At 44.7% G+C, this 12,085-nt stretch overlaps 1 protein-coding gene across 2 annotated transcripts in view; it reads right to left on the reverse strand.

Moving 5' to 3' along the window:
- Positions 1 to 1,125: 1,125 nt before the first annotated feature.
- The window catches only part of DHX35 (DEAH-box helicase 35), a 53,684-nt gene continuing 42,724 nt past the window's right edge, over positions 1,126 to 12,085 (reverse strand). The window contains exons 21-22 of one of the 2 annotated variants that reach the window (XM_067554404.1): positions 6,369 to 6,480; positions 1,126 to 2,800 (exon numbers count right to left, since the gene is read on the reverse strand). In XM_067554404.1, coding sequence (XP_067410505.1) covers positions 2,756 to 2,800; positions 6,369 to 6,480 — 157 coding nt within the window. In that variant the 3' untranslated portion in view covers positions 1,126 to 2,755. Of the gene's footprint in view, positions 2,801 to 6,341; positions 6,481 to 12,085 lie in introns of both variants that reach the window. The other variant, XM_067554403.1, reaches the window with a different exon arrangement.

The following is a 12,085-nucleotide window of genomic DNA, read 5'->3' on the forward strand; positions in this document are numbered from 1 at the left end:
CTTATTATAGTAGGCCATCAATACAGTTAAGGTCTCATGCAGAAATACTAACAGCACCTTCTATTGCTTCAGGGTGATTTAATATCTAACTTCAATAGATAGTGAGTGAGTTATAACTTGCTTTATCTTTACAGGAAGCATTTCTTCAAATACAGTTTTGGTGATGCAAGAGCATAATACTTTAACATCTTCTCACTGGAGAACTGGTTTCAAATCTTTTCACTTTTCAGTAAATCCCTTTATGAACACATGGCAGCATCCTTAAATCACTCCAACCTCTACCTCCCTTCAGCACCAGTGATGTTTCTGCTAAGACTCTGTGTTGCACAGAGCCTGCTGCAAGCCAATGCTATCAGTCTCTGCAATCAAACATTTAAAAACACGGTGCTACGAATCAAGCAGGCAAAGCCTTAGGCCTGAATTTCACAAAGCAACTAGTGATTTTAGTAGCCCCATGCTGTGGGTGAAAGGCCTTTAAAGGGGCCTGATTTTCAGGCAGGAGGTAGTGGTGTACTCGTTCTTTTCTATTAAACTGTCTCAATTTGGACAACAAACAATTAAAGCAGTCAGTATCATTGGTCACTCTTGGCCCAAATTTTCAGAAACAAAGTGTTTGTTTTGACAGGGTGCTGCCTCTAGCATTATGTCAGTACAGAGAAAACGAAGTAATTTTTGTACTGGGGAGATGGATTTCTTACACAGACCAATTCCATTTGCTCAACTGAAGATGCAACTGATTACATGTAACACCACTTTCAAATCTCTGTGTGCCTAACTTTGCATGAGTCACAAATGCCTTACTGGGTCTAAGGAGTCAAATTATCAATAATCAAATTATTTTGCAAGAGAAGAAACATTGGCTATGTAGCAATGTCAGCCTTTCACCTCTGAAGCACCAAGTTCAAGTGCACCTAGTTTTCCCAGAAATGTCAGCACACTACAATCATGGCATAGAGGCAATAATCACTAGCTAGCTAGTTGGATGGTTGGGAACGGATACATTCTCAAGCTTTCTTGATTCAATGATTTTATTTTTTCTAGAGAATGTTTCCAGAGGACAAAGCAACATGGAAAGTTTACAAGTCTTTGTAGTCAGCTCTTTCTCTGACCCTTTAAAAGAAAAACTATGTTGAATCTTTTTATTTAGTGCTGTCGGTGTTCTTGCCACTGTACAGTACACAGAGACAGTCCCTGCCCCAAAGAGCTTACACTCTAAGAGAAAGAGATACAGAGATGCACTGGGAAACCCAAGGGAGTTGGGGATGACAGTTTGTCATACTACTGGTGTCACACATTGAGGCTAACATATCTTATTTTTTGTGCTGGCGATCAGGACCTTGCCACTGCACAGACCACACATTTCACATGACAGAACAAGCTTTCGCTGCAGCTTTGTGGGAGGCAGAATGTAAACGAAGCTTTCAGAAATGACGTTCCAAGGCAGCCCTACGGCAAGAAGACATTTATTCTATGTAGAAAGTTTCACTTATTTACACACTTTTTAAAAATGGAAATTAAATGATAGTTAACATGTGCCAAAGAGGCACATCAATCAAACCAATGTCCTTACAAAAATAAAACTTTCAAACCACGTTTCTAAAATAAATATCATCAAAAGGGTAAGAAAAATAAGTACACATGTACCCAAGAGACTGTGTTTAAACACAATGGGGTAATGTTATTTTATGGCCATCCTGTGGGGTCCCAGTTAAACTACTAGCTGCTGAAAATACCCCTCTCCCACTTACATAAGAGGACAGTCCTTAACAGCAAAGAGCAGATTGTTTTAATAAAAATATATAGAGGATTATGTTCCTGATTTACAGAAATAGAGAACATTTTCATCTTTGCTGGATCTTGCTAAAGCAGCATTCCTATGAGATTTCCCTTCTGAAATCTCATGAGGGCTCTAAGTGTTAAGAGGCTGGCACCTTTATTCTTACTCAGAAAATAAAGCTAAGCCCGATCTGTCCACATAAATCCTGTTCAATACAGAACATGTGTGCAAATATCCCTCGTGACTGATCAAAATGTAGCCCCTTCCTAAGGCTGAGCAATAGCAAACCCAAAGAGATTTCCCCACTGCTGAATGGTGCTTCTCAAGTATGCAAACCGCTCATTTCCAATACAGCACTATCTACGAAACAACTGTTACGGGATGGGGAATGAAGGGGAAAGCTTGACTCACAGAAAGAAGGATTCTGCTGCATCATGGCAACATCATACCAATTAGGCACAGTTAAACACAGTATCAAGGTTTCCCTGGCAGCTCCTTGCATTTAAAGGGCCAGTTCAATGCCCTCCATATACCCACTTTCAGCAGGCAGTCTCAGGATGGCCAGCAATATTCACAGTGCTAAGTAATAGGAGGCAGGGCATCTGAGCCCTGGACCTCTCTCTCAAGGAGTGCTGTACCATGCTAAGCATTCCATTTCTTTCCTGGAGGTTTTGATTCTTTGTGGTCCTGTGTGTCCCCTTTATATCATCTGTCTACCTATTTAAAAGGAGCAACATATCCAGGTTACAGAGAGTGGTCAATTAGGCCAAGGAATAATATGTCCACAACACAAGCTGCACTTAGGTTTACAATGTACTGGTCATGCATAAACCCCTACAGGATCCTGGCAGGCATTTAAACATTGAATTGATGTGGGGTCAGATTGTTAATGAACTGACTGCTGAATGGACTGTAGCCAGCTTCGAATCAGTGGGAGGTTTTGCATCTGATATCACGAGGCTCAACAGCCACGCCAAATCAGTGGTCATCTACTTTAACTCTCTTTGCTTTCAAGGAAAGATGCTGCAAGGGAAAGAAAAAAAAAGGTGCTTAGTACGTATGGCACAATCTCATAAAAATCCAAATACAGTGTATTAAATCTTTTATCCTAGTTAAATCTTTTATCCCTAGAGTTAAATCAGTCTCCACCTGTATCTCAGAATACTTTACAGACTCACCAAACAGTAAATTATGTTGTTTCTGTGGTGGTGGTGGGTTTTTTTTTTTTTTAAATGCTTCAAATCTTAATGCTCCTGTGGAAATAAATTCTGAAACTCCAAAAGCCAAATTTTCCCTAAAATATTTAAAGGGTCCTGCAAGTGCACACATTAGTACATGAACAATTTGCAAGAGGAAGCAACCCCTCAGTGTCTACTAACACTATTTTGTGCATACAAAAGCCTGCATCTACCTCTAGCTACCTGCCTGAAGAGGCAATTAACAGGCATGTGCATGCAAACTAATGCTGCAGCTGCAGTTCTGTTGCCCTTTGAATATTTCACCCTTGAATCAAATAGGAAGGAACAAAGTTCCATGGAAAAAGTGCATAACAAAAAGGCCAAAAAAGGATACAATCCCTCAAAAGTACATTCACTTTATGGAGCAAAGCATAAATGATTACTGTCCATGCCTGTGACCAAACCATAGGAAATAAAAAAATAAAAATACAAACATAAGTAGCTTTTTGATCAGGGATCATTTGTTTTAGCTATAGCGATTGAAGGAATCAATGTTCCAATGTTTCTGGAACCTCTCAGTGATGCACACAGAGATTTCTCTGCAAGGCACTTTCAGTAGATGATATCTTGACCTGAGTGGTTTCAACATCAAACAACAATTTTACAGATATTTGTGAGATGATTTGTTTTTGTTTGCCTCCAGTACTCAAATACCACTGCCTCTGCAAGCATCCATTCATGTGTTTTTATGGTGACCCAAGAGTAAAACAGAGATTTTGGTATCTTCAGTCCATGCAAGAGACAGCAGCAGGGCTACTTTTCAACTAACAAGTTATCATTTGTGTGTTTTAAAAAAGCATCCAAGACACTTCAGCAAGATTGTGCCTCTTTGAAAGACATTGTGGACTCTTCTATTACCACCACTGATAATGCAGATATAGCGTGAGTCTCTCCCCTACAGCCCTTGTTTGTCATATAGAACAGAGGCATGGCCATAGGAAGGCATTTCAAATAACTAAGAGCAATAGGACAGAAATAAAATACATCAACGTCTCGCTTTCTTTGTGACGAACTCTGCATTAACTGCATACTGGGTTTTAAGATTAGGTTTATGACTACACTGCCCCCCGTGAGTGGCAAATAGCGTGCACCAAAAGTGCTGTGCTATAACTTCCTTGTGTGGATGCTGTGAGCACCAATTAAAAGGTTCCTAGTTCGCAATAACGAAATCCTCTTCAAACAGGATTACATTAATGCGAAATTAAAAAAACCCTTTAGCTGGTGCCTGCAGCGTCCACATGGGGGATTTACAGCACGGTGCTTTTGGTGCACACCATTATTCACACTCCCATAGTCCGAACTTCAGAGCAGTGTAGACAAGCCCTAAGTGGAATATGCTCTAACAAAATTAAGTAGTTCATTTATTCTGATTTGTACCAAAAAAAGTTGAGTGCACCTAAACCAAGGCTCTAGGCACCACAGGTGAAATATGAAAATTCTTGTCTCTCTTACATTCAGCAAATTTACCTAAGTCTTTGAGACAAGGAAGGGAAAGGCAAGCAGAAAAACAACAAATCCTTCCCCTTCTTAGGATGAAAATGATTTTTAGGGAATGTGGCAAAACTGAACAGATTTGATCTCTTTCAGGCCAAACAAGAGGGTGGTGGTGGGAGTGAAATCCTAAAGTCATCACTGAGAACACTTTGCTAGCAGTTTCCTCTCTATTACACCAAAGGAGCTTTTTTAGCTATTATAACTGTGGCAGTATCACACGGGGGAGAGATGGTCACGCAGGGAGGCAGGTCCTAAGCCATCTGTATAATGTAAAACACCAACTCCTCCAGATTAGTTTAATTTACAAAAATAATTTAACCTTTTAAAATGGAACATGGACATGTGCACCCTTTGTGGATATGACTCATAACTTTTAGGGGTCATAATCTGTCACTGCTCCAGTGTTCCCAAATATCAAGAATTTGTAGGACCTTTATTAATGCAGTGTCAAATGTCAATCAAGAGACTGCAACAACATCTCTTCTCTCTAAGAAAGACCTTGCCATGGTGATTGATCCATACCCATCATTCACAAGCTACACTACAGCAACGAGCTCCTCTACAAGGGCTACCTTGAGGAGGATTCAGAAGTTTTAGCTGAAACACAATGTGGCAGCTTGCCTCCTGGGACGCTACTTTTGTGCCAATGCCTCATGTTCTGCATTGGTTACCTGTTTGCTTTTGGCCACTATTCAAGGTTGTGACATTGAAATCTCTGAATGGTCTAGGACCCCATTACTCAGAAGTCACCTCTTCCCCTATGCCCCCATCGAAGCAGTTATCTGTTGGGTGCTCTTGCTGTTCAGAACTGCTGGCAGGGCTCTCTCTGCTGAGTGTCCCTGCCTATAGCATTTACTCCTTGCAGGGCTCTAGGGCCAGAGTTAGGCTACTTTTGGGCCCCGTGCAAAGCTTTTCGTTTTTTTAAATCAGGCTTTTAGCTAGAAGGATAACATCAACTGAAAAAAATAAGAAACATCTGTCTGAAAATGTGGTGCCTGCTATCATAAGAACCTGCCAACACGGCTCATTTTTCCATTATTTCACTTAGTGCGCTTGAGGCACTTTGTTTACAGGGAAGCAAAACAATTACTTTTTTTTTTTTTAAATAAGGTTGTATTACTGAAAAGGTCACAGTGAAAAAACAAACCGGTACTTCTCATTCATAGTCCTGTGGCTCTAATCAACTTCCCATTTAACTGCTTGAAGCCTAATTTTTGCTATTTATTTTATTGTTATGGTGCCTAGGGGGCCTCAGGAATACATGCTATGTAAGTATACATCCACCTACCTCAAGTGTTACTAATGAGCCAACCTCCTGAATGTAAAGCTGCTAAGTACAAAAATGAACAACTTGTATTATGTTTATCCAGAAAAGAGCCCTCCTCTTCATGACTCCAAATTTTAACCACTAATTTATTTTCCCAAGAGAGCAATTATCATTTATTTTCTTGAAATATTAAAGTATTGGGTATTGCACAGAAAGATGTTTCAATGCATGTGAAGACATGGGCCATCTCAAGTTTACACTTACCTACAGAGAGTCAACAGAACTGAGAGAAGTACTAGTGAACACATGTGTGAGTACAGAATAGCTCTGTGCTGAATTTCCTGATGGGCTTCAAGTGAAGAAATGCAACTCTGAGTTAGCATCTAGACAGGCTGTACTCTAGTTGGCTAACAGAGCTCCTATATTCTGCTTTGCAATACTCTTGCTTTATATTAAATCTCATATAATGACTTAAACCCAAATTCATTTCTATTTCCATAAAACAAAACAAAAAAACCACTTTAAAAAGCTTTAAGTACAAGAGCTGCCAATACAGCAATGGTACCATTTGGTGTCTATGGCGAGTCCGTACCGTTCCTTCTTGGTAAAAGTGAGGTGCCAGTTCTAAAAGCCAAGTGGATTCAATAGCAGTCACATCCCTCATGTAGTACTTGGAGGTCTGTATGACCTCATTGTAGATTACCCTGAAAACACAGAGGGGGGAAAAATGAGACCATATTACAAAGCAGTGAGGGAGTTGGCTCTGACTGTCTGAACATTCCACATTGTAGAGATTACAGAGTTATTTCACATATAAAATGTCACTGGGTAGTCCTTGCTGTGCAGGAGGAGAGTCAATTATAAAATGCCCTCCCACCCACTCCCATCAAGGTATTCAGAGTATTGTATAGCAGGGCAATAAAAAGATTTTTAAAACTCCAATAAAAAAACATCTCCACAAAACCATCAGGAAGAACAGACCGAGGGGAGAGTGTAACAAGAAAAAAGGGAGGGCACACTTGTAAATATGGACCAACGAGTGGTTAGAGTGCTCATCCTAAACACCTCCAAAGGGGAGATTTTAGGTGTTGTGGGTAGGGCGTGATTGAGAAGGATGTTAAGGGGTGAGTGCAAAGCCCTACGCCCATCAGAGCTTAGTAACGATCCACAACATAATGTGATGCTGGGACCCCTGACAACAGGCACTAGTCAGGACAAGGCTTACGGGAGGAAGAGTGATTTGAATAAGGCCAGGACATACACCACTCAGAGCTTTATAAAGCAGCCACATCAGTTTAGAAATAAATTGCTACATCCTAGGCAGCCATTGCCAAGAATGCAGGAAAGTTCTCTCTAAGGCTTGTTACAATGACCCTCCACAGGAACAAAAGCATCTCCAAACTCCACACTCTGCTCTTTCACTCATGTAATTCATAACCTCACCATACAGAGCCATCTCCCATCCACAACAAAAAAGACAGAGCAATTGCCATACTGCTTAGAGGGGAGAACTACTTTGAGAACAGAGAGTTGGTGAATGGAAGAAGAGAAAAGCTCTCACTCTTTCCTTCTTCCTTAAGTCAAGCAAGACAATCACTGACCCATTCGAATGCATATAAAATTTGAGGAAAACCAAATTAAAACCAGAGTGATAACTCACTGTACTCACAGCTGATGACAACAAAGAGCAAAACCAAATCAACCCAACAACCACTGTCCCCACCCCAGTATACTGATTCACACATGAACATGCTCTAAAAACACATCTGAACAAGTGGAGAGGGAAGGAAGATGGAGGAGGTAAATTTGTCATCATTTTAATATAAAAGACTAATTTGTAACAGGCTCACACCATAGTTTCTGGACTACAATTACAGCTTAATCATAGGCTGTTTGCCTTCCAGTCAGAAAGAAAATTGCTCAGTTTTGCTAGCCGATAGTATGATACACTAACTCCTACATGATTACTCACCAGATGATTATATGAGAAATGAACTGATTTAAATGAATGGGTGGAATGTTCAATTAAGAGAATCATGTCTTTATAAATCAAGATGTGATATGTAACCTGATTGGAAATGATTTGTACACAAATAAATCCAGCCTCTCTGAAGGTATTTTGAAGCCCAGACAAAAATCCTAAATAAAATGTATGATTCCAGATGCCTTTTACAAATTTAATATGACACTTTAAAATTCATACAGAAAAGTGAAATAAATGCAACAGTCATAATAAAACAAAATCACTTAAAATATACACAATACAGGCACGCACAGGTGGATCACACAGCTCTGATACTCGGTTATCCAAAATCTATCCTGCAGTCAGAGAGCACATTTGTAGCCACAATATATTGGCATCTTAACTCATTTAACCCTACATGCATTGCAAAGAGCAATAATTTAGTTATTTGAACCCTTTACAGTTATATATAGTACAGCATTGTAGTTAAAATATTTTACAACAGCAACTTATCTCACAATAGGAGTTCCAGAGGGGTAGCCGTGTTAGTCTGTTTTAGCAGAACAGCGAGAGTCCTGTGGCACCTTAAAGACTAACAGATTTATATGGGAATAAGCTTCCGTGGGCAGAAACCCATGCATCCAACGAAGTGGGTTTCTGCCCACGAAAGCTTATGCCCAAATAAATGTGTTGGTCTTTAAGGTGCCACGGGACTCTCACTGTTTTCTCTCAACACGTACATGCTATCCATATAAGGTTCTAATTACAGTACTAAACTGTACACAGATCTTTAAATACATAGGTGAGTAGTACGACAGACTCTATGATCTTTGTTTGCTCATCTTGCTGATAGAACATGAAAAACAAGGTTACTTACCAGTAACTGATGTTCTTCGAGACGTGTTGCTCACGTCCATTCCACTAGAGGTGAGTGCACGCCACTGTGCACGGTTCCCAGAACTTTTTTCCCCTTAGCAGACCCCGTAGGGCCGGCTCTGGTGCCCCTTGGAGTCCCACGCACATGCCGCAGTATATGAGGCACTGCTGGCCCTACGCCCCCTCAGTCCCTTCTTTCTGCCAACTCCGGCAGCAGGAACGGGGGTGTGTGTTGTGGAATGGACGTGAACAACACATCTCAAAGAACATCAGTTACAGGTAAGTAACCTTGTTTTCTTCTTTGAATGATTGCTCATGTCCATTCCACTATAGGTGACAAGCAACACCTTGGAGGTGGGTAGGAGTTACCAGTGAGCTGCCCTCAGTACAGCTCTGCCAAATCCCGCATCCTCTCTCGCCTGCTGGACGATGGCGTAGTGGGACGTGACGGTATGCACCGACGACCAGGTGGCGGCTTTGCAGTTGTCCTGCAGGGACAATCTCTCCAGGAAGGCTGTAGACGAGGCTTGAGCTCTGGTTGAGTGCGCTGTGATGGTTCCCGGAAGCGGCACCCTCATCTGCTCATAGCAGAACTTGATGCATGATGTCATCCATGAGGAGATGTGCTGGGTGGAGACAGGTGAGCCTTTATCTGGTCCACCACTGCAACGAAGAGCTGCATCGATTTCCGGAACAGCTTTCTACGCTCGATGTAGGCGGCCAGGGCTCGTCTCACGTCCAGCGAATGCCATCTCCTCTCCTCCTCCGAACCATGCAGTTTGGGAAAAAACACGGGGAGAAAAATATCTTGGTTACAATGAAATTGGGAAACCACCTTGGGCAGGAAGGCTGGGTGCGGCCTCAACTGCACCTTATCCTTATAGAATACTGTATAAGGGGGCTCCGAGGTCAAGGCCCTAATTTCGGAGACCCTCTTAGCTGAGGAAATGGCCACCAGGAAGGCTATCTTCCATGAAAGCATGAGCAGAGGGCATGAAGCCATGGTTTCAAAGGAGGCCCCGGGAGTCTCGAGAGGACCAGGTTGAGATCCCAGAGAGGCACCGGGTCGCAGACCTGTGGATACAGCCTCTCCACCCCCTTGAGGAACCTGACCGACTGGGATGGGAGAACAGGGATCTCCCCTCTAGCGGCTGATGGAAGGCCGAAATGGCCGCCAAGTGAACCTTCAATGAGGCCAACGCCAGACCCTGGAGCTTTAGCAAGTACTCCAGGATCGCCTGAAGAGGCAAGAGGCTGGGCAGAATGCTCCGGGACTCCACCCAAGAGGTAAACCATCTCCACTTAGCCCGATACACGACCTGTGTAGAAGGTTTCCTGCTGCCCAGCAGGACTTATTGGACCTGCACTGAGCAGGCTCTCTCTCCCTCCATCAGCCACAGAGCCTCCAGGCCTTGAGGTGCAGGGAGTCCAGGTCTGGGTGCAACAGGCGACCATGGTCCTGGGAGAGAAGGTCATGCTGCCTAGGGAGCTCCATGGGCGGGGCGATCAAGAGGTCCAGCAGCATGCTGAACCAGTGGTGTCTCGGCCAGGCTGGAGCGATGAGTATGACGTCTGCCTGTCCCTCTTTATTTTCAGTAGGACCTTGGGCAGGAGTGGAATGAGCGGGAATGCATACATGAGGGTCCCCGTCCAGTCAATGAGGAATGCGTCAGAAATCGACCCGATCTCGCGACCCTGGAGCGAGCAGAACCTCGGACACTTTTGTGTGCCAGGATGACACGAATAGGTCCAGTTGGGGAACACTCCACTTTTGGAAGATCATAGTCACTACCTCTGGGTGCAGCAACCAGTCGTGGCGGGGTAGAAATAACCTGCTGAGGCAATCCACCTCGTCATTTCTCACTCCCGGGAGATAAGAGGCAGTCAAGTGGAAGTTGTGCCTCATGGCAAAGTCCCACAGACAGGTAGCTTCCTCTCAGAGAGCTGAGGAGCGCACCCCTCCCTGCGTGTTTATATAAAACATAGCTGCGGTGTTAGGAATTGGAGGAACACCCTGCACGCTAGGCGATTAGCCCTCAGCTCCTTCACGTTGATGTGCAGGCACCTGTCCTCCCCCGACCAGAGCCCCTGAAAACTCAGGTTGGGGCTGATGTGGGCTCCCCATCCCACATCTGAGGCGTCGGAGATTAGGGTAACCGACGGGACCAGTTCCCTGAATGGAATGCCCTCCAACACTGCCCTGGGAGACCTCCACCAGTCTAGGGAGGCTAGGACGGGCGGGGGAAACTGTGACCACCCAATTCAGTGGGTGTCTGCTCGGCACGTACACCGAGGCCAACCACGCCTGAAGCGGCCTGAGCCTCAGGCGAGTTAGTCTCTCTACGTACGTGCAAGCCACCATGTGGCCTAACAGCTGTAGGTAGTGCCTGGCTGTTGTCGTGGGGCATCGGTGCAGCTGGGAGATGATAGAGACCATCGCCTCAAAACATTGCTGAGGCAGGAAGGCTCTGGCCTGGGAAGCGTCCAGGGTGGCCCCAATTAATTCTATGAATTGCACTGGGGTTAGTGTGGACTTCTGCTCGTTTATGAGCAGTCCCAGCCTGCTGCACGTGGAGCAAGTGAGGGTCATGCTCTCCTGCAGTTGGAACCTGGACCTGCCCCTGATCAGCCAATCATCCAAGTAAGGGAAGATTTGCACACCCTTTCGCCTCAGGTGGACCGCCATTACCGCCATGCATTTGGTGAACACCCTTGGAGCCGAAGATAGGCCAAAGGGCAGGGCTGTAAATTGGTAGTGGGAGCCAGCCACTGTGAAGCGGAGGAAGCACTGTGCCTGGGGAGGATGGACACATGAAAGTATGCGTCCTTGAGGTCAAGGGCGGCATACCAGTCTCCTGGATCCCGGGAAAGGATTATGGAGGCTAGAGAAACCATGCGAAACCTGAGTTGTTTGACATATTTGTTTAGACGATGCAGGTCTAATATGGGTCTCAGACCCCCCTTCGCCTTGGGGATGAGGAAGTACCTCGAATAGAACCCCTTCCCCCTTCTGCCTTGAGGAACCATAACCACCGCTCCTATATTGAGGAGGGTGTCCACCTCCTGCAAGAGGAGTTGCTTGTGAGAGGGGTCCCTGAAGAGGGACTGCGGCGGGGGTTGTTGGGGGGGGGGGTAGAGGTAAACTGTATGGCGTAGCCCCCAGAGACTATCCTGAGGACCCAACGGTCCGACGTAATCTTTGCCCATTCGGGACAGAAGGGCCTTAACCTGTTCAGGACAGGGCAGGACGGATCCAGGAGAGCAGTAGGGGCGCCACCTTCAGGTGCACCATCAAAACTGTCTCCTATGATTGCCCGACCCCCTGGGGGGGCCCCCTGCTGGGGGGGTGAGGACGAGCTGGGCGGCTGATTCCATCTTCTAAGCTCCCTATTTCTGTCCCTATTTCTGTAGGGTTGAAAGGGTCTAGGCGGAGGCCTTGGTTGCTGCTGCGCCTGGGGCCGTGGCTGCTG

This window comes from Emydura macquarii, unplaced genomic scaffold (genome assembly GCF_026122565.2).
Source record: "Emydura macquarii macquarii isolate MOO-44397 ecotype Brisbane River unplaced genomic scaffold, CSIRO-AGI_Emac_v2 contig_1483, whole genome shotgun sequence".
NCBI classification, from domain to species: domain Eukaryota; kingdom Metazoa; phylum Chordata; order Testudines; family Chelidae; genus Emydura; species Emydura macquarii.